The following is a 22832-nucleotide window of genomic DNA, read 5'->3' as shown; positions in this document are numbered from 1 at the left end:
ATATGATAAATGTATGCCTATCTCTAGTTTCTGTTTGATATATAAAAAAAAGATCTTGTTTAAGCAAGCCAGTGTGTATGCACTGCAAATTCAATTTAAGCCTTTAGTACAATAAATAAAACTGTTACAACTATTAAAATGTAGCTGGTAAATTTGTTACATTTACATTTGTAACAATTAATTTCATCATTATTAAATCCACCAAATGCCAAGAGTTTTATATCAAATCCTTGTACCATGTGTTGGTGCCAGTTGGCCACTGGATGGCATACTTTCAATTCATCAACTGTAAGAAAAAAAATACTGCTTGCTTCAGTCTTTCCCTAATTTCTTATTCAGTTCAGTTTGCTTCTTGAGAATCCAAAAGTATGTGGGTATATATGGGGCCTAACAACACCTGTAAAATGCCTTGTCCCACTCATCACAGTCCCCATGAAAATTGCAACCATGCCATGGTGAATTAATCATTCACGTTCATGTTGTAGAATATATCTAAATGTTTCTTGTTCTTTTAATTTTTTCAAACCCTAACCCTCATTTATGTCACGTATCGCTGTATCCAGTTAGCTCTTATGGTGCTGCATCACTGTTGAATAGCATTAGCTGCAAATCTCAAAGTATAGCAATGAGTTAGGTTAATTGATTATTGATTTGTAATAGATATATTCTAATAAATGAGCTTTATATGTAATGAAGTTGAGCAACATGAAGAATACTAACGAATGAAGATAACTTGGATAACGTGTAACTGGATAAACATAGATATACATAGATGAACCTGAGTAGCACCCCATCATATCATATCATAAATGAACAAGCAAGTTTAAGAAATATAAATTCTATAAATCTTTTTTATTTTGTTTATTTGGCAGAATGCACACAAAGGAATAGACCCAAATAGTGTTCCATCTACATCATATCTGATCAAAACTATGCAACTCTCTATAAATGCAGATTTGGTTTGAAAAAAAAAAAAACATTTAGATGTGACAGTTTATGTGAGACATTAACATAACCATAACAAGTTTTTACAGTGTGACAAAGGAAATAAAATACAGAGGATTGTAAAACAGGACTGAAAATTAAACTATTGGGAAGCAAAAGATGTTTCAAGCAAAATAAGCAAATTAATATTTTGGTAAACAGCAATGTAAGGCTGAATAAATTTTCTTAACAATGAATAGTAAACTACAGGCAGTGTTTTAGAAAGTTGATAGTTTCTAAACAGTGATTATTTTGTAATTATGATATATACAACACCATCCCTCATTATGTGTGTATATATATATATATATATATATATATATATATATATATATATATTTACTTCTGCACTGATTATAAAATATCAAAGCTTGAAAATTGCATCATTTCATACATACAAGTGGTACTTGTTTAATGCGTTGTCTATAAACAAGATTTTCCTTCAAAATAACTGTCGTAACTATCTGTTCTGTGCAATAGGCCCCCGGATAAAAATATACCACACCCATTCTTTAACAAGGATTTAATAAAATGAAAAAGGACAAAATGACAAGCCTTGTAATAAACTATTGGTGAATAATTTTTGAGATGGCATGATTCAATAGATTTGGACTATGTACAAAAGCAATATTTATTATTACAATACAAATTAATCTTATTTACAGTTTCAAGGGATTGAAAACAGCCTCATGCACTCACGGTTAACTGCGTTAAGATGACTTTGTAAGTCTTGTTAATATTTAAGGGTTTACCATATCAGGGAAATGTGTTTAAGTGTACATAAGATTAAGAATCATTTTTTTGGTGAGACAGATAGTTCAACTCTTGGGAACCTAACAGCACCTCTTGAACCACTGTCACTGCTGGATGATGAAGACAATCTTGACTTCTTAGAGGGTAGCGAGAGACTTGCACTTCCCTCTGCTCCTGCTTCACTGTCCTCACCAAGTGTCACTTCATATGAGCCCTTTGACTTTGAACCAAAACCTCCAAACGTGCCAAACTTCAACTTGCTTTTCTTTCCTTTGACATTGCTTCCTCCAAGGTCTAATGAAATGTCACCACCCTCTGCCAAGTGAACTGAAGGAGAACTGACTGCAAGACCCTCTTCGTCACTCAGAGAAGACCGATGTCGGGATTTCTTGAACAGATCTAGTGAGGCTGACTTGCCTTTAGTTGATACATCAAATCTCGGATCACCTTCTACTTCCAATTTTCCAACCATCCCCTCGCCAGTGAATACATTTACGTCCTTGGAGACATTTTTGCCTTTTCCACTATTACTGAATTCTACCTCTGGCCCACGGATGTCACTTGCACTACCCTTTGCTTTTGATTTGCCAAAAAATTTTGGCATCTTTACCTTTACTTTGCTTTCACCATGCTTAAGTTCTGAACTGGGATCCTCAATATGCTGTGAACTGGCTTGGCAACTGACAGATGGAGACTGTAGGTTCATGCCTCCACTGGCTAAGAGTTCTGTTTCAACATTTCCTCCACACTCTTGGCCTTCTAATTGAGGGAAAACAAAACCAAACTTGGGTACTTTGATTTTGGGAAATGTTACCGTACCCTCTGGGTACTGAAGTCTACCAATTCTTGCATCAATACCTGCACCACCTTTCACATTTGGCATTGACCCTCCAAAACTAACATTTGGACTACCCATGCTTGAACCCGCAAATGATGTATTGAGGCTACCAGATGGCAAATCAATGTCATGTTCACCTTTCAATTTTGGTGATTTAATATCTAATTCAACATCAGGAAAATGAAGCTTACCAAAAAGAGGCTTCTTTACCTTTGTTCCTTTGACATGAATACTGGGTGTGTCTACGTCCAAGTTGACTGCTGGCATTTCTATGTCAAGATCAGATTTCTTTGTCTTTGTTTTTACTTTAGGAAGTTTGAATTTCCCCTTTTTGCCCTTTACACTGATGTCAACATCAGGAGCATCCAGGCTTGCTTCAGCAACTGGGAGTGTTCTGGTACCTTTTGCTCCTACACTAAATTTGGGTGACTTAACCATGGAATCAGGACCCTCTATTTCTGATGATTTGACTCCGAACTTAGGACCCTTGAATTTTGGAAATGTAATGCCTGTCTTCCCACCTTCCATAGTGATGGATGGCACTGAAGCATCAATCTCACCTTTTATCTTGGGGTCTTTGAGATTTACATTAAGATCAGGTGCTTTGAAATCTTTTTTTGATTTGATGTCAATACCAGGTATTTTTACACCAATGTCAGCTTTGGGAAGGTTCACATGAACATCTGAACCCTCCATTTTGGGACCTTTAAGGTTTGACACTTTGACTTTAGGCATTTCAAATCCAGCCTTTGTCCCTTCAATACCAATCCCTGGACCTTTGATATCAATGTCACGTTCCCCTATGTCTCCTTTAATCTTTGGAACCGATAGATCCACACCGCCTTTCAGGTTTGGACCTTTCACTTTGAAATCCACATCAGGCATAGAGATATGAGGTGCTGTGATGGTTGGCATTTGGAATGTTGGTCCCTTGATCTTACCCCTGGGACCTTCCAGGTCAACCTCTGGTCCTTTGATATCAATATCTGGAACTCTGATATCAATATCAGCCTCTGGGAGACTAACATCAATTTCTGGCCCTTCAACATGTGAGCCTTTAAATCCAAAGGATGGTATTTTGAATTTAGGCATTTTAAATCCTCCTGTTTTACCATCAAGGTCAACATCTGGTCCATCAATATCAATTTTGGGTCCTTTTATATCACCCTCAATCTTTGGAACTGAGACATCAACATCTCCCTTTACTTTGGGCCCTTTCAGTTTAAGATCCCACTCTGGGAGCTTGGGTCCTGAAATTGATGGTAATTTGAAATTTGGTCCATGGAGTTTTGCATCAGGAGCTTCGATGTCAATCTCTGGAGCTTTGACGTCAACACTTGGTAAGTTCACATCAATGTCAGCTTTAGGGAGGTTCACATCAATGTCTGGGCCCTCCATTTTAGCACCTTTGAAAGTTGGCATTTTGATTTTAGGCATGTCAAATCCAGCCTTTGGTCCTTCAATATCAATCCCTGGACCTTTGAAATCAATGTCAGGTTTTCCTATGTCTCCTTTTATCTTTGGACCTGATACATCCACACCGCCTTTCCAGTTTGGACCTTTCAAATTGAAATCCACATCAGGCATAGAGATTTGAGGTCCTTTGATGGTTGGTATTTTGAATTGTGGTCCCTTGATCTTACCACTGGGACCTTCCAGGTCAACCTCTGGTCCTTTGATATCAATATCTGGAGCTCTGATATCAATATCAGCCTCTGGGAGACTAACATCAACTTCTTGCCCTTCAACATGTGGGCCTTTAAATCCAAAGGTTGGCATTTTGAATTTAGGCATTTTAAATCCTCCTGTTTTACCATCAAGGTCAACATCTGGTCCTTCAATATCAATGTTGGGTCCCTTTATATCACACTCAATCTTTGGAACTGAGACATCAACATCTCCCTTTACTTTGGGCCCTTTCAGTTTAAGATCCCAGTCTGGGAGCTTGGGTCCTGTAATTGATGGGAATTTGATATTTGGTCCATGGAGTTTTGCATCAGGGCCTTTGATGTCAATCTCTGGAGCTTTGATGTCAACACTTGGGACGTTCACATCAATGTCAGCTTTGGGGAGGTTCAAATCAATATCTGGGCCCTCCATTTTAACACCTTTGAAAGTTGGCATTTTGATTTTAGGCATGTCAAATCCAGCCTTTGGTCCTTCAATATCAATCCCTGGACCTTTTAAATCAATGTCAGGTTTTCCTATGTCTCCTTTAATCTTTGGAACTGATACATCTACACCGCCTTTCCAGTTTGGACCTTTCATATTGAAATCCACATCAGGCATAGAGATATTAGGTCCTGTAATTGTTGGCATTTTGAATTTTGGTCCCTTGATCTTACCACTGGGACTTTCCAGGTCAACCTCTGGTCCTTTCATATCAATATCTGGAGCTCTGATATCAATATTAGCCTCTGGGAGACTAACATCAACATCTGGTCCTTCAACATGTGGGCCTTTAAATCCAAAGGATGGTATTTTGAATTTAGGCATTTTAAATCCTCCTGTTTTACCATCAAGGTCAAAATCTGGTCCTTCAATATCAATGTTGGGTCCCTTGATATCACCCTTAATCTTTGGAACTGAGACATCAACATCTCCCTTTACTTTGGGCCCTTTCAGTTTAAGATCCCACTCTGGGAGCTTGGGTCCTGAAATTGATGGAAATTTGATCCTTGGTCCTTGTAGGTTTGCATCAGGAACTTCGATATCAAACTCTGGAGCTTTGATGTCAACACTTGGTATGCTCACATCAATGTCAGCTTTGGGGAGGTTCACATCAATATCTGGGCCCTCCATTTTAGAACCTTTAAGGTTAAAAGTTGGCATTTTAATTTTAGGCATGTCAAATCCAGCCTTTGGTCCTTCAATATCAAACCCTGGACCTTTGAAATCAATGTCAGGTTTTCCTATGTCTCCTTTAATATTTGGAACTGATACATCTACACCGCCTTTCAGGTTTGGACCTTTCATATTGAAATCCACATCAGGCATAGAGATATTAGGTCCTGTTATTGTTGGCATTTTGAATTTTGGTCCCTTGATCTTACCACTGGGACTTTCCAGGTCAACTTCTGGTCCTTTGATATCAATATCAGCCTCTGGGAGACTAACATCAACGTCTGGCCCTTCAACTTGTGGGCCTTTAAATCCAAAGGTTGGCATTTTGAATTTAGGCATTTTAAATCCTCCTGTTTTACCATCAAGGTCAACATCTGGTCCTTCAATATCAATTGTAGGTCCTTTCATATCACCCTCAATCTTTGGAACGGAAACATCCACATCTCCTTTTACTTTGGGCCCTTTCAGTTTAAGATCCCAGTCTGGGAGCTTGGGTCCTGTAATTGATGGAAATTTGATATTTGGTCCATGGAGTTTTGCATCAGGGCCTTTGATGTCAATCTCTGGAGCTGTGATGTCAACACTTGGAACGTTCACATTAATGTCAGCTTTGGGGAGGTTCACATCAATATCAGGGCCCTCCATTTTAGCACCTTTGAAAGTTGGCATTTTGATTTTAGGCATGTCAAATCCAGTCTTTGGTCCTTCAATATCAATCCCTGGACCTTTTAAATCAATGTCAGGTTTTCCTATGTCTCCTTTAATCTTTGGAACTGATACATCCACACCGCCTTTCCAGTTTGGACCTTTCATATTGAAATCCACATCAGGCATAGAGATATTAGGTCCTGTAATTGTTGGCATTTTGAATTTTGGTCCCTTGATCTTACCACTGGGACTTTCCAGGTCAACCTCTGGTCCTTTGATATCAATATCTGGAGCTCTGATATCAATATTAGCCTCTGGGAGACTAACATCAACATCTGGTCCTTCAACATGTGGGCCTTTAAATCCAAAGGATGGTATTTTGAATTTAGGCATTTTAAATCCTCCTGTTTTACCATCAAGGTCAAAATCTGGTCCTTCAATATCAATGTTGGGTCCCTTGATATCACCCTTAATCTTTGGAACTGAGACATCAACATCTCCCTTTACTTTGGGCCCTTTCAGTTTAAGATCCCACTCTGGGAGCTTGGGTCCTGAAATTGATGGAAATTTGATCCTTGGTCCTTGTAGGTTTGCATCAGGAACTTCAATATCAAACTCTGGAGCTTTGATGTCAACACTTGGTACGCTCACATCAATGTCAGCTTTGGGGAGGTTCACATCAATATCTGGGCCCTCCATTTTAGAACCTTTAAGGTTAAAAGTTGGCATTTTAATTTTAGGCATGTCAAATCCAGCCTTTGGTCCTTCAATATCAAACCCTGGACCTTTGAAATCAATGTCAGGTTTTCCTATGTCTCCTTTAATCTTTGGAACTGATACATCCACACCGCCTTTCCAGTTTGGACCTTTCATATTGAAATCCACATCAGGCATAGAGATATTAGGTCCTGTTATTGTTGGCATTTTGAATTTTGGTCCCTTGATCTTACCACTGGGACTTTCCAGGTCAACTTCTGGTCCTTTGATATCAATATCAGCCTCTGGGAGACTAACATCAACGTCTGGCCCTTCTACTTGTGGGCCTTTAAATCCAAAAGTTGGCATTTTGAATTTAGGCATTTTAAATCCTCCTGTTTTACCATCAAGGTCAACATCTGGTCCTTCAATATCAATTGTAGGTCCTTTCATATCACCCTCAATCTTTGGAACGGAAACATCAACATCTCCTTTTACTTTGGGCCCTTTCAGTTTAAGATCCCAGTCTGGGAGCTTGGGTCCTGTAATTGATGGAAATTTGATATTTGGTCCATGGAGTTTTGCATCAGGGCCTTTGATGTCAGTCTCTGTAGCTTTGATGTCAACACTTGGGACGTTCACATTAATGTCAGCTTTGGGGAGGTTCACATCAATATCAGGGCCTTCCATTTTAAGACCTTTACGGTTAAAAGTTGGCATTTTGATTTTAGGCATGTCAAATCCAGTCTTTGGTCCTTCAATATCAATCCGTGGACCTTTGATATCAATGTCAGGTTTTCCTATGTCTCCTTTAATCTTTGGAACAGACACATCCACATTGCCTTTCAGCTTTGGACCTTTCAACTTGAAATCCACATCAGGCATTGAGATATGAGGTCCTGTGATGGTTGACATTTTGAATTTTGGTCCCTTGATCTTACCACTGGGACTTTCCAGGTCAACCTCTGGTTTTTTGATATCAATATCTGGAGCTCTGATATCAATATCAGCCTCTGGGAGACTAACATCAACCTCTGGCCCTTCAACATGAGGGCCTTTAAATCCAAAGGTTGGCATTTTGAATTTAGGCATTTTAAATCCTCCTTTTTTAACATCAAGGTCAACATCTGGTCCTTTAATATCCATTTTGGGTCCTTTTATATCACCCTTAATCTTTGGAACTGAGACATCAACATCTCCCTTTACTTTGGGCCCTTTCAGTTTAAGATCCCAGTCTGGGAGTTTGGGTCCTGTAATTGATGGAAATTTGATATTTGGTCCATGGAGTTTTGCATCAGGGCCTTTGATGTCAATCTCTGGAGCTTTGATGTCAACACTTGGGACGTTCACATCAATGTCAGCTTTGGGGAGGTTCAAATCAATATCTGGGCCCTCCATTTTAGGAACTTTGAAAGTTGGCATTTTGATTTTAGGCATGTCAAATCCAGCCTGTGGTCCTTCAATATCAATCCCTGGACCTTTGAAATCAATGTCAGGTTTTCCTATGTCTCCTTTAATCTTTGGACCTGATACATCCACACCGCCTTTCCAGTTTGGACCTTTCAAATTGAAATCCACATCAGGCATAGAGATTTGAGGTCCTTTGATGTTTGGAATTTTGAATTTTGATCCCTTGATCTTTCCACTGGGACTTTCCAGGTCAACCTCTGGTCCTTTGATATCAATATCTGGAGCTCTGATATCAATATCAGCCTCCGGGAGACTAACATCAACCTCTGGCCCTTCAACATGTGGGCCTTTAAATCCAAAGGTTGGCATTTTGAATTTAGGCATTTTAAATCCTCCTGTTTTACCATCAAGGTCAACATCTGGTCCTTCAATATCAATTTTGGGTCCTTTTATATCACCCTCAATCTTTGGAACTGAGACATCAACATCTCCCTTTACTTTTGGCCCTTTCAGTTTAAGATCCCAGTCTGGGAGTTTGGGTCCTGTAATTGATGGAAATTTGATATTTGGTCCATGGAGTTTTGCATCAGGAGCTTCAATGTCAATCCCTGGAGCTTTGACGTCAACACTTGGTAAGTTCACATCAATGTCAGCTTTAGGGAGGTTCACATCAATATCTGGGCCCTCCATTTTAGCACCTTTGAAAGTTGGCATTTTGATTTTCGGCATGTCAAATCCAGCCTGTGGTCCTTCAATATCAATCCCTGGACCTTTGAAATCAATGTCAGGTTTTCCTATGTCTCCTTTAATCTTTGGAACTGATACATCCACACCGCCTTTCCAGTTTGGACCTTTCAAATTCAAATCCACATCAGGCATAGAGAGATGAGGTCCTGTGATTGTTGGCATTTTGAATTTCGGTCCTTTGATCTTACCACTGGGACTTTCCAGGTCAACCTCTGGTCCTTTGATATCAATATCTGGAGCTCTGATATCAATATCAGCCTCTGGGAGACTAACATCAACTTCTGGCCCTTCAGCATGTGGACCTTTAAATCCAAAGGTTGGCATTTTGAATTTAGGCATTTTGAATCCTCCTGTTTTGCCACCAATGTCAACATCTGGTGCTTCAATATCCATTTTGGGTCCTTTTATATCACCTTCAATCTTTGGAACTGAAACATCAATATCTCCCTTTACTTTGGGCCCTTTCAGTTTAAGATCCCAGTCTGGGAGTTTGGGTCCTGTAATTGATGGAAATTTGATATTTGGTCCATGGAGTTTTGCATCAGGGCCTTTGATGTCAATCTCTGGAGCTTTGATGTCAACACTTGGGACGTTCACATCAATGTCAGCTTTGGGGAGGTTCAAATCAATATCTGGGCCCTCCATTTTAGGAACTTTGAAAGTTGGCATTTTGATTTTAGGCATGTCAAATCCAGCCTGTGGTCCTTCAATATCAATCCCTGGACCTTTGAAATCAATGTCAGGTTTTCCTATGTCTCCTTTAATTTTTGGACCTGATACATCCACACCGCCTTTCCAGTTTGGACCTTTCAAATTGAAATCCACATCAGGCATAGAGATTTGAGGTCCTTTGATGGTTGGAATTTTGAATTTTGATCCCTTGATCTTTCCACTGGGACTTTCCAGGTCAACCTCTGGTCCTTTGAAATCAATATCTGGAGCTCTGATATCAATATCAGCCTCCGGGAGACTAACATCAACCTCTGGCCCTTCAACATGTGGGCCTTTAAATCCAAAGGTTGGCATTTTGAATTTAGGCATTTTGAATCCTCCTGTTTTACCATCAAGGTCAACATCTGGTCCTTCAATATCAATTTTGGGTCCTTTTATATCACCTTCAATCTTTGGAACTGAAACATCAATATCTCCCTTTACTTTGGGCCCTTTCAGTTTAAGATCCCAGTCTGGGAGTTTGGGTCCTGTAATTGATGGAAATTTGATATTTGGTCCATGGAGTTTTGCATCAGGGCCTTTGATGTCAATCTCTGGAGCTTTGATGTCAACACTTGGGACGTTCACATCAATGTCAGCTTTGGGGAGGTTCAAATCAATATCTGGGCCCTCCATTTTAGGAACTTTGAAAGTTGGCATTTTGATTTTAGGCATGTCAAATCCAGCCTGTGGTCCTTCAATATCAATCCCTGGACCTTTGAAATCAATGTCAGGTTTTCCTATGTCTCCTTTTATCTTTGGACCTGATACATCCACACCGCCTTTCCAGTTTGGACCTTTCAAATTGAAATCCACATCAGGCATAGAGATTTGAGGTCCTTTGATGGTTGGAATTTTGAATTTTGATCCCTTGATCTTTCCACTGGGACTTTCCAGGTCAACCTCTGGTCCTTTGATATCAATATCTGGAGCTCTGATATCAATATCAGCCTCCGGGAGACTAACATCAACCTCTGGCCCTTCAACATGTGGGCCTTTTAATCCAAAGGTTGGCATTTTGAATTTAGGCATTTTAAATCCTCCTGTTTTACCATCAAGGTCAACATCTGGTCCTTCAATATCAATTTTGGGTCCTTTTATATCACCCTCAATCTTTGGAACTGAGACATCAACATCTCCCTTTACTTTTGGCCCTTTCAGTTTAAAATCCCACTCTGGGAGTTTGGGTCCTGTAATTGATGGAAATTTGATATTTGGTCCATGAAGTTTTGCATCAGGAGCTTCAATGTCAATCCCTGGAGCTTTGACGTCAACACTTGGTAAGTTCACATCAATGTCAGCTTTAGGGAGGTTCACATCAATATCTGGGCCCTCCATTTTAGCACCTTTGAAAGTTGGCATTTTGATTTTCGGCATGTCAAATCCAGCCTTTGGTCCTTCAATATCAATCCCTGGACCTTTGAAATCAATGTCAGGTTTTCCTATGTCTCCTTTAATCTTTGGACCTGATACATCCACACCGCCTTTCCAGTTTGGACCTTTCAAATTGAAATCCACATCAGGCATAGAGATTTGAGGTCCTTTGATGTTTGGAATTTTGAATTTTGATCCCTTGATCTTTCCACTGGGACTTTCCAGGTCAACCTCTGGTCCTTTGATATCAATATCTGGAGCTCTGATATCAATATCAGCCTCCGGGAGACTAACATCAACCTCTGGCCCTTCAACATGTGGGCCTTTGAATCCAAAGGTTGGCATTTTGAATTTAGGCATTTTAAATCCTCCTGTTTTACCATCAAGGTCAACATCTGGTCCTTCAATATCAATTTTGGGTCCTTTTATATCACCCTCAATCTTTGGAACTGAGACATCAACATCTCCCTTTACTTTGGGCCCTTTCAGTTTAAGATCCCACTCTGGGAGTTTGGGTCCTGTAATTGATGGAAATTTGATATTTGGTCCATGGAGTTTTGCATCAGGAGCTTCAATGTCAATCCCTGGAGCTTTGACGTCAACACTTGGTAAGTTCACATCAATGTCAGCTTTAGGGAGGTTCACATCAATATCTGGGCCCTCCATTTTAGCACCTTTGAAAGTTGGCATTTTGATTTTCGGCATGTCAAATCCAGCCTGTGGTCCTTCAATATCAATCCCTGGACCTTTGAAATCAATGTCAGGTTTTCCTATGTCTCCTTTAATCTTTGGAACTGATACATCCACACCGCCTTTCCAGTTTGGACCTTTCAAATTCAAATCCACATCAGGCATAGAGAGATGAGGTCCTGTGATTGTTGGCATTTTGAATTTCGGTCCTTTGATCTTACCACTGGGACCTTCCAGGTCAACCCCTGGTCCTTTGATATCAATATCTGGAGCTCTGATATCCACATCAGCCTCTGGGAGACTAACATCAACATCTGGCCCTTCAACATGTGGACCTTTAAATCCAAAGGTTGGCATTTTGAATTTAGGCATTTTGAATCCTCCTGTTTTGCCACCAATGTCAACATCTGGTGCTTCAATATCCATTTTGGGTCCTTTTATATCACCTTCAATCTTTGGAACTGAAACATCAACATCTCCCTTTACTTTGGGCCCTTTCAGTTTAAGATCCCAGTCTGGGAGTTTGGGTCCTGTAATTGATGGAAATTTGATATTTGGTCCATGGAGTTTTGCATCAGGGCCTTTGATGTCAATCTCTGGAGCTTTGATGTCAACACTTGGGACGTTCACATCAATGTCAGCTTTGGGGAGGTTCAAATCAATATCTGGGCCCTCCATTTTAGGAACTTTGAAAGTTGGCATTTTGATTTTAGGCATGTCAAATCCAGCCTGTGGTCCTTCAATATCAATCCCTGGACCTTTGAAATCAATGTCAGGTTTTCCTATGTCTCCTTTTATCTTTGGACCTGATACATCCACACCGCCTTTCCAGTTTGGACCTTTCAAATTGAAATCCACATCAGGCATAGAGATTTGAGGTCCTTTGATGGTTGGAATTTTGAATTTTGATCCCTTGATCTTTCCACTGGGACTTTCCAGGTCAACCTCTGGTCCTTTGATATCAATATCTGGAGCTCTGATATCAATATCAGCCTCCGGGAGACTAACATCAACCTCTGGCCCTTCAACATGTGGGCCTTTAAATCCAAAGGTTGGCATTTTGAATTTAGGCATTTTAAATCCTCCTGTTTTACCATCAAGGTCAACATCTGGTCCTTCAATATCAATTTTGGGTCCTTTTATATCACCCTCAATCTTTGGAACTGAGACATCAACATCTCCCTTTACTTTTGGCCCTTTCAGTTTGGGTCCTGTAATTGATGGAAATTTGATATTTGGTCCATGAAGTTTTGCATCAGGAGCTTCAATGTCAATCCCTGGAGCTTTGACGTCAACACTTGGTAAGTTCACATCAATGTCAGCTTTAGGGAGGTTCACATCAATATCTGGGCCCTCCATTTTAGCACCTTTGAAAGTTGGCATTTTGATTTTCGGCATGTCAAATCCAGCCTTTGGTCCTTCAATATCAATCCCTGGACCTTTGAAATCAATGTCAGGTTTTCCTATGTCTCCTTTAATCTTTGGACCTGATACATCCACACCGCCTTTCCAGTTTGGACCTTTCAAATTGAAATCCACATCAGGCATAGAGATTTGAGGTCCTTTGATGGTTGGAATTTTGAATTTTGATCCCTTGATCTTTCCACTGGGACTTTCCAGGTCAACCTCTGGTCCTTTGATATCAATATCTGGAGCTCTGATATCAATATCAGCCTCCGGGAGACTAACATCAACCTCTGGCCCTTCAACATGTGGGCCTTTGAATCCAAAGGTTGGCATTTTGAATTTAGGCATTTTAAATCCTCCTGTTTTACCATCAAGGTCAACATCTGGTCCTTCAATATCAATTTTGGGTCCTTTTATATCACCTTCAATCTTTGGAACTGAGACATCAACATCTCCCTTTACTTTTGGCCTTTTCAGTTTAAGATCCCACTCTGGGAGTTTGGGTCCTGTAATTGATGGAAATTTGATATTTGGTCCATGGAGTTTTGCATCAGGAGCTTCAATGTCAATCCCTGGAGCTTTGACGTCAACACTTGGTAAGTTCACATCAATGTCAGCTTTAGGGAGGTTCACATCAATATCTGGGCCCTCCATTTTAGCACCTTTGAAAGTTGGCATTTTGATTTTCGGCATGTCAAATCCAGCCTGTGGTCCTTCAATATCAATCCCTGGACCTTTGAAATCAATGTCAGGTTTTCCTATGTCTCCTTTAATCTTTGGAACTGATACATCCACACCGCCTTTCCAGTTTGGACCTTTCAAATTCAAATCCACATCAGGCATAGAGAGATGAGGTCCTGTGATTGTTGGCATTTTGAATTTCGGTCCTTTGATCTTACCACTGGGACTTTCCAGGTCAACCCCTGGTCCTTTGATATCAATATCTGGAGCTCTGATATCCACATCAGCCTCTGGGAGACTAACATCAACTTCTGGCCCTTCAACATGTGGACCTTTAAATCCAAAGGTTGGCATTTTGAATTTAGGCATTTTGAATCCTCCTGTTTTGCCACCAATGTCAACATCTGGTGCTTCAATATCCATTTTGGGTCCTTTTATATCACCTTCAATCTTTGGAACTGAAACATCAACATCTCCCTTTACTTTGGGCCCTTTCAGTTTAAGATCCCAGTCTGGGAGTTTGGGTCCTGTAATTGATGGAAATTTGATATTTGGTCCATGGAGTTTTGCATCAGGGCCTTTGATGTCAATCTCTGGAGCTTTGATGTCAACACTTGGTAAGTTCACATCAATATCTGGGCCCTCCATTTTAGCACCTTTGAAAGTTGGCATTTTGATTTTAGGCATGTCAAATCCAGCCTTTGGTCCTTCAATATCAATCCCTGGACCTTTGAAATCAATGTCAGGTTTTCCTATGTCTCCTTTAATCTTTGGACCTGATACATCCACACCGCCTTTCCAGTTTGGACCTTTCAAATTGAAATCCACATCAGGCATAGAGATTTGAGGTCCTTTGATGGTTGGTATTTTGAATGGTGGTCCCTTGATCTTACCACTGGGACCTTCCAGGTCAACCTCTGGTCCTTTGATATCAATATCTGGAGCTCTGATATCAATATCAGCCTCCGGGAGACTAACATCAACCTCTGGCCCTTCAACATGTGAGCCTTTAAATCCAAAGGTTGGCATTTTGAATTTAGGCATTTTAAATCCTCCTGTTTTACCATCAAGATCAACATCTGGTCCTTCAATATCAATTTTGGGTCCTTTTATATCACCCTCAATCTTTGGAACTGAGACATCAACATCTCCCTTTACTTTGGGCCCTTTCAGTTTAAGATCCCATTCCGGGAGTTTGGGTCCTGTAATTGATGGAAATTTGATATTTGGTCCATGGAGTTTTGCATCAGGAGCTTTGATGTCAATCTCTGGAGCTTTGACGTCAACACTTGGTAAGTTCACATCAATGTCAGCTTTAGGGAGGTTCACATCAATATCTGGGCCCTCCATTTTAGCACCTTTGAAAGTTGGCATTTTGATTTTAGGCATGTCAAATCCAGCCTTTGGTCCTTCAATATCAATCCCTGGACCTTTGAAATCAATGTCAGGTTTTCCTATGTCTCCTTTTATCTTTGGACCTGATACATCCACACCGCCTTTCCAGTTTGGACCTTTCAAATTGAAATCCACATCAGGCATAGAGATTTGAGGTCCCTTGATGGTTGGTATTTTGAATGGTGGTCCCTTGATCTTACCACTGGGACCTTCCAGGTCAACCTCTGGTCCTTTGATATCAATATCTGGAGCTCTGATATCAATATCAGCCTCCGGGAGACTAACATCAACCTCTGGCCCTTCAACATGTGAGCCTTTAAATCCAAAGGTTGGCATTTTGAATTTAGGCATTTTAAATCCTCCTGTTTTACCATCAAGGTCAACATCTGGTCCTTCAATATCAATTTTGGGTCCTTTTATATCACCCTCAATCTTTGGAACTGAGACATCAACATCTCCCTTTACTTTGGGCCCTTTCAGTTTAAGATCCCACTCTGGGAGTTTGGGTCCTGTAATTGATGGTAATTTGATATTTGGTCCATGGAGTTTTGCATCAGGAGCTTTGATGTCAATCTCTGGAGCTTTGACGTCAACACTTGGTAAGTTCACATCAATGTCAGCTTTAGGGAGGTTCACATCAATATCTGGGCCCTCCATTTTAGCACCTTTGAAAGTTGGCATTTTGATTTTAGGCATGTCAAATCCAGCCTTTGGTCCTTCAATATCAATCCCTGGACCTTTGAAATCAATGTCAGGTTTTCCTATGTCTCCTTTTATCTTTGGACCTGATACATCCACACCGCCTTTCCAGTTTGGACCTTTCAAATTGAAATCCACATCAGGCATAGAGATTTGAGGTCCTTTGATGGTTGGTATTTTGAATTGTGGTGCCTTGATCTTACCACTGGGACCTTCCAGGTCAACCTCTGGTCCTTTGATATCAATATCTGGAGCTCTGACATCAATATCAGCCTCCGGGAGACTAACATCAACCTCTGGCCCTTCAACATGTGAGCCTTTAAATCCAAAGGTTGGCATTTTGAATTTAGGCATTTTAAATCCTCCTGTTTTACCATCAAGATCAACATCTGGTCCTTCAATATCAATTTTGGGTCCTTTTATATCACCCTCAATCTTTGGAACTGAGACATCAACATCTCCCTTTACTTTGGGCCCTTTCAGTTTAAGATCCCACTCTGGGAGTTTGGGTCCTGTAATTGATGGTAATTTGATATTTGGTCCATGGAGTTTTGCATCAGGAGCTTTGATGTCAATCTCTGGAGCTTTGACGTCAACACTTGGTAAGTTCACATCAATGTCAGCTTTAGGGAGGTTCACATCAATATCTGGGCCCTCCATTTTAGCACCTTTGAAAGTTGGCATTTTGATTTTAGGCATGTCAAATCCAGCCTTTGGTCCTTCAATATCAATCCCTGGACCTTTGAAATCAATGTCAGGTTTTCCTATGTCTCCTTTTATCTTTGGACCTGATACATCCACACCGCCTTTCCAGTTTGGACCTTTCAAATTGAAATCCACATCAGGCATAGAGATTTGAGGTCCTTTGATGGTTGGTATTTTGAATTGTGGTCCCTTGATCTTACCACTGGGACCTTCCAGGTCAACCTCTGGTCCTTTGATATCAATATCTGGAGCTCTGATATCAATATCAGCCTCCGGGAGACTAACATCAACCTCTGGCCCTTCAACATGTGAGCCTTTAAATCCAAAGGTTGGCATTTTGAATTTAGGCATTTTAAATCCTCCTGTTTTACCATCAAGGTCAACATCTGGTCCTTCAATATCAATATTGGGTCCTTTTATATCACCCTCAATCTTTGGAACTGAGACATCAACATCTCCCTTTACTTTGGGCCCTTTCAGTTTAAGATCCCACTCTGGGAGTTTGGGTCCTGTAATTGATGGAAATTTGATATTTGGTCCATGGAGTTTTGCATCAGGAGCTTTGATGTCAATCTCTGGAGCTTTGACGTCAACGCTTGGTAAGTTCACATCAATGTCAGCTTTGGGGAGGTTCACATCAATATCTGGGCCCTCCATTTTAGCACCTTTGAAAGTTGGCATTTTGATTTTAGGCATGTCAAATCCAGCCTTTGGTCCTTCAATATCAATCCCTGGACCTTTGAAATCAATGTCAGGTTTTCCTATGTCTCCTTTAATCTTTGGACCTGATACATCCACACCGCCTTTCCAGTTTGGACCTTTCAATTTGAAATCCACATCAGGCATAGAGATTTGAGGTCCTTTGATGTTTGGAATTTTGAATTGTGGTCCCTTGATCTTACCACTGGGACTTTCCAGGTCAACCTCTGGTCCTTTGATATCAATATCTGGAGCTCTGATATCAATATCAGCCTCCGGAAGACTAACATCAACCTCTGGCCCTTCAACATGTGAGCCTTTAAATCCAAAGGTTGGCATTTTGAATTTAGGCATTTTAAATCCTCCTGTTTTACCATCAAGGTCAACATCTGGTCCTTCAATATCAATTTTGGGTCCTTTTATATCACCCTCAATCTTTGGAACTGAGACATCAACATCTCCCTTTACTTTGGGCCCTTTCAGTTTAAGATCCCACTCTGGGAGTTTGGGTCCTGTAATTGATGGTAATTTGATATTTGGTCCATGGAGTTTTGCATCAGGAGCTTTGATGTCAATCTCTGGAGCTTTGACGTCAACACTTGGTAAGTTCACATCAATGTCAGCTTTAGGGAGGTTCACATCAATATCTGGGCCCTCCATTTTAGCACCTTTGAAAGTTGGCATTTTGATTTTCGGCATGTCAAATCCAGCCTTTGGTCCTTCAATATCAATCCCTGGACCTTTGAAATCAATGTCAGGTTTTCCTATGTCTCCTTTAATCTTTGGACCTGATACATCCACACCGCCTTTCCAGTTTGGACCTTTCAATTTGAAATCCACATCAGGCATAGAGATTTGAGGTCCTTTGATGTTTGGAATTTTGAATTGTGGTCCCTTGATCTTACCACTGGGACTTTCCAGGTCAACCTCTGGTCCTTTGATATCAATATCTGGAGCTCTGATATCAATATCAGCCTCCGGGAGACTAACATCAACCTCTGGCCCTTCAACATGTGAGCCTTTAAATCCAAAGGTTGGCATTTTGAATTTAGGCATTTTAAATCCTCCTGTTTTACCATCAAGGTCAACTTCTGGTCCTTCAATATCAACTGTGGGTCCTTTTATATCACCCTCAATCTTTGGAACTGAGACATCAACATCTCCCTTTACTTTGGGCCCTTTCAGTTTAAGATCCCACTCTGGGAGCTTGGGTCCTGGAATTGATGGTAATTTGATATTTGGTCCATGGAGTTTTGCATCAGGAGCTTCGATGTCAATCTCTGGAGCTTTGACGTCAACACTTGGTAAGTTCACATCAATGTCAGCTTTAGGGAGGTTCACATCAATATCTGGGCCCTCCATTTTAGCACCTTTGAAAGTTGGCATTTTGATTTTAGGTATGTCAAATCCAGCCTTTGGTCCTTCAATATCAATCCCTGGACCTTTGAAATCAATGTCAGGTTTTCCTATGTCTCCTTTTATCTTTGGACCTGATACATCCACACCGCCTTTCCAGTTTGGACCTCTCAAATTCAAATCCACATCAGGCATAGAGATTTGAGGTCCTTTGATGGTTGGCATTTTGAATTGTGGTCCCGTGATCTTACCACTGGGACCTTCCAGGTCAACCTCTGGTCCTTTGATATCAATATCTGGAGCTCTGATATCAATATCAGCCTCCGGGAGACTAACATCAACCTCTGGCCCTTCAACATGTGAGCCTTTAATTCCAAAGGTTGGCATTTTGAATTTAGGCATTTTAAATCCTCCTGTTTTACCATCAAGGTCAACATCTGGTCCTTCAATATCAATTTTGGGTCCTTTTATATCACCCTCAATCTTTGGAACTGAGACATCAACATCTCCCTTTACTTTGGGCCCTTTCAGTTTAAGATCCCACTCTGGGAGTTTGGGTCCTGTAATTGATGGTAATTTGATATTTGGTCCATGGAGTTTTGCATCAGGAGCTTTGATGTCAATCTCTGGAGCTTTGACGTCAACACTTGGTAAGTTCACATCAATGTCAGCTTTTGGGAGCTTCACATCAATATCTGGGCCCTCCATTTTAGCACCTTTGAAAGTTGGCATTTTGATTTTAGGCATGTCAAATCCAGCCTTTGGTCCTTCAATATCAATCCCTGGACCTTTGAAATCAATGTCAGGTTTTCCTATGTCTCCTTTAATCTTTGGACCTGATACATCCACACCGCCTTTCCAGTTTGGACCTTTCAAATTGAAATCCACATCAGGCATAGAGATTTGAGGTCCTTTGATGGTTGGTATTTTGATTTGTGGTCCCTTGATCTTACCACTGGGACCTTCCAGGTCAACCTCTGGTCCTTTAATGTCAACATCTGGAGCTCTGATATCAATATCAGCCTCTGGCAGACTAACATCAACTGCTGGTGCTTCAACATCCAGTCCTTTGATTCCAAAAGAGGGAATTTTGAGATTAGGCATTTTGAATTCTGCTTTTTTACCATCAAGGTCCAAATCTGGTCGTTCAATGTCAATTTTGGAAGCTTTTATATCACCCTCAATCTTTGGAACTGAGACATTTCCCTCTACTTTGGGCCCTTTCAGGCTAATATCCCAGTCTGGAATTTTGGGTCCTGAAAGTGATGGAAGTTTGCTATCTGGTCCTTGGAGGTTTGCATCAGGGCCTTCAATGTCAACATTAAGATCAACTTCTGGCATTTCAGCCTTTTGGCCTTTGGATCCAAATTTAGGCATCTTGAATTTTGAACCTTTGATTTTTGGACCACTTAATCCCGGGTCAACATCATCGCCTTCAGAGCTTCCAATTTCCCCCTTGAGGCTTACATCAGTCTGTGGGCCCTTTACCTTTGTACCCTTAATTCCAAACTTTGGCATTTTAAATTTGGTTTTCTTTGTGCTTATTTCAGGAACGTCAACTGTGATATCTGGTTTAAATTCAGATTTTGGCACCTCAACATCCCCTTTTAAATCGCCTTTCAGACCTGACCCCTTCATGGATATGTCAACATCTGTTGAAGACATTTTTGGACCAGAAATTGTTGACAGTTTAAATTTTGCAGTTTTTTCAAGATTAGGACCTTTGATATCAACTTCAGGTGTTTTTATTTCTCCCTCTATCTTTGGAGCTGATATGTCAACATTACCTTTCAGTTTGGGACTTTTCAGCTGGGTATCTATATCTGGCATTGACAAATCAGGTCCTGAAATTTTTGGCGTGGTGAATTTGGGCCCTTCAATTTTTGCATCAGGTCCTCCAATGTCAATAGCTAGACCCTTAATGTCAATGTTGGGTGCTTTCACATCAATGTTGGCTGTGGGAAGATTAACATCAGCATCTGGGCTTTCTATGTTTTGAGCCTTGATGCCAAATGTTGGGACTTTTAATTTAGGCAATTTAAATCCTCCTTTGCTGCCCTCAATATCAACATCTGGTCCTGCAATGTCCACCTCAGGAGCTTGTATATCTCCTTCCATCTTTGGGAGTGAGACATCCACATTTCCTCCCACTTTAGGACCTTTTAGTTTGATGTCTAAATCTGGCATTGTTACTCCTTTTATGGTTGGCATCTTCAATTTGGCCCCTCTGATATTTGTATCAGGGCCTTCAATTTCTGGAGCTTTAATATCAACATCACTTCCCTCCACATCAATGTTTGCCTTGGGGATGTTCACATCAATATCTGGACACTCAACTTTGGCTTTGGGAAGATTAACATCAACATCTGGGCTTTCTATTTTTGTACCTTTATTGGAAAATGAAGGAATTTTAAATGTAGGTATTTTAAATCCTCCTTTGCTGCCCTCAATGTCAACATCTGGGCCTGCAATGTCCACCCCAGGAGCTTGTATATCTCCTTCAGTCTTTCGAAGAGAGACAGCCACATCTCCCTCCACTTTAGGACCTTTTAGTTTGGGCCCTCTGATATTTGTATTGGGGCCGTCAATGTCAATTTCACTTCCTTCCACATCAATGTTTGCCTTTGGAAGGTTCACATCAACATCCAGGCCCTCCATTGTAGGACCTTTAATGTTAATGGAAGGCACGTTTAATTTTGGTATTTCAAATACACCCTTTGGCCTTTCAATATCAACCTTAGGACCTGTGATGTCAACTTCAGATGTTTTTATCACTCCCTCTATTTTTGGAACTGACATGTCAACTTCACCTTTCAGTTTTGAACCTTTTAGATGGACATCTACATCTGAGGTTGACACCTTGGGTCCTGAAATAGTTGGTATGTTGAATTTGAGCCCTTTCAGTTTTGCATCTGGTCCTTCAATGTCAAACTCTGGATATTTGATGTCAACTTCAGGTGCTTTCACATCAATGTTGGCTTTGGGAAGATTAACATCAACATCTGGACCGACCATGTTTGGATCCTGAATGCCAAATGACATCATTTTAAATTTAGGCATTTTAATTCCTCCTTTACTGGCCCCACTGTCAACATCTGGTCCTTCGATATCCACATCAGGCGCTTGTATATCTCCTTCAATCTCTGAGGGTGAGACATCCACATGTCCTGCCACTTTAGAACCTTTTAATTTGATATCTGGCATCTTTGGTCCTTTTATGGTTGACACCTTAAAAGTGGGTCCTCTGATTTTTCCATCATAGCCTCCACTGTCAATCTCTGGAGCCTTGATGTCAATGTTAGTTGCTTTCACATCAATGTTGGCTTTAGAAAGGGAAACATCTGGGCTTTCTATGTTTGAACCCGTGATGCCAAACGATGCACCTTTGAATTTAGGCATTTTAAATTCTACTTTGCTGCCCTCAGTGTCAACATCTGGTCCTTCAGTGTCCACCTCAGGAGCTTGTATATCTCCTTTAATCTTTGGGAGTGAGACATCCACATCTCCCTTCACTTTATGACCTCTTAGTTTGATGTCTAAACCTGGCATCTTTGCCCCTTTTATATTCACATCAGTGTTAGCTTTGGGAAGGTCAACATCAACATCTGCACCTGCCACGCTTCCTATTGTTACTTTAGTAGTCCCACTGTTTATTATTGCCATGTTTGTTTCTGACACCTGATTTCTTCCATCTCCTTTTTCTCCACTCGCTCTTGACATTTCAAAATCTGCCTGGCTACCACCTGTTTTTCCAGTGCTTGGCCCTTTATATCTAAGACCTGTACTTCTGTCTTTTTCTGTCTCTCTTGAGGTTATTGTTGTTGTCTTAACAACCCCACTGCCCCAGTGTGTCTCTTTGGAGACATTGCCTGACACAAAAACTCCCTCCTCTGCTCCCTCTTTAACTGAAGTACTGCCATGTGTGATTCTGAATCCAGGAGAGCCATCTCCAGATTCAAGTTTTAGCCCCTTAAACTCTGGGCTTGAAAGTTCAAGTTGCTCACTTATGTCACTTGGCATATCTACTGTGTAGGTAGTGATGCGCCGGGTGATTGTAGTAATAGTGTTGCCATCGCTGCTTGTACTGCTGTGGCGCTCTGTACGAACATCTACTCCCTCTGCAAGATCTTCAGACTTCAGCCTTGGTTTGATCTTTTTTGTGTATATTCTCTTATAGTCCTCCTCATCACCACCC

The 22832-nt window shown here is 40.8% G+C and overlaps 1 protein-coding gene across 3 annotated transcripts in view; it reads right to left on the bottom strand.

Moving 5' to 3' along the window:
* Positions 1 to 833: 833 nt before the first annotated feature.
* ahnak (AHNAK nucleoprotein) overlaps positions 834 to 22832 on the bottom strand; it is a 32901-nt gene continuing 10902 nt past the window's right edge. For 2 of the 3 annotated variants that reach the window (XM_058649496.1, XM_058649495.1), the window contains exon 6: positions 834 to 22831. In XM_058649496.1, coding sequence (XP_058505479.1) covers positions 1778 to 22831 — 21054 coding nt within the window. In that variant the 3' untranslated portion in view covers positions 834 to 1777. The remainder of the gene's footprint in view (position 22832) is intronic. The other variant, XM_058649498.1, reaches the window with a different exon arrangement.

This window comes from Solea solea, chromosome 14, assembly GCF_958295425.1.
Source record: "Solea solea chromosome 14, fSolSol10.1, whole genome shotgun sequence".
NCBI classification, from domain to species: domain Eukaryota; kingdom Metazoa; phylum Chordata; class Actinopteri; order Pleuronectiformes; family Soleidae; genus Solea; species Solea solea.
Note: the sequence above shows the minus strand (reverse complement) of the source record. Positions and strands in the feature narration are given on the sequence as shown.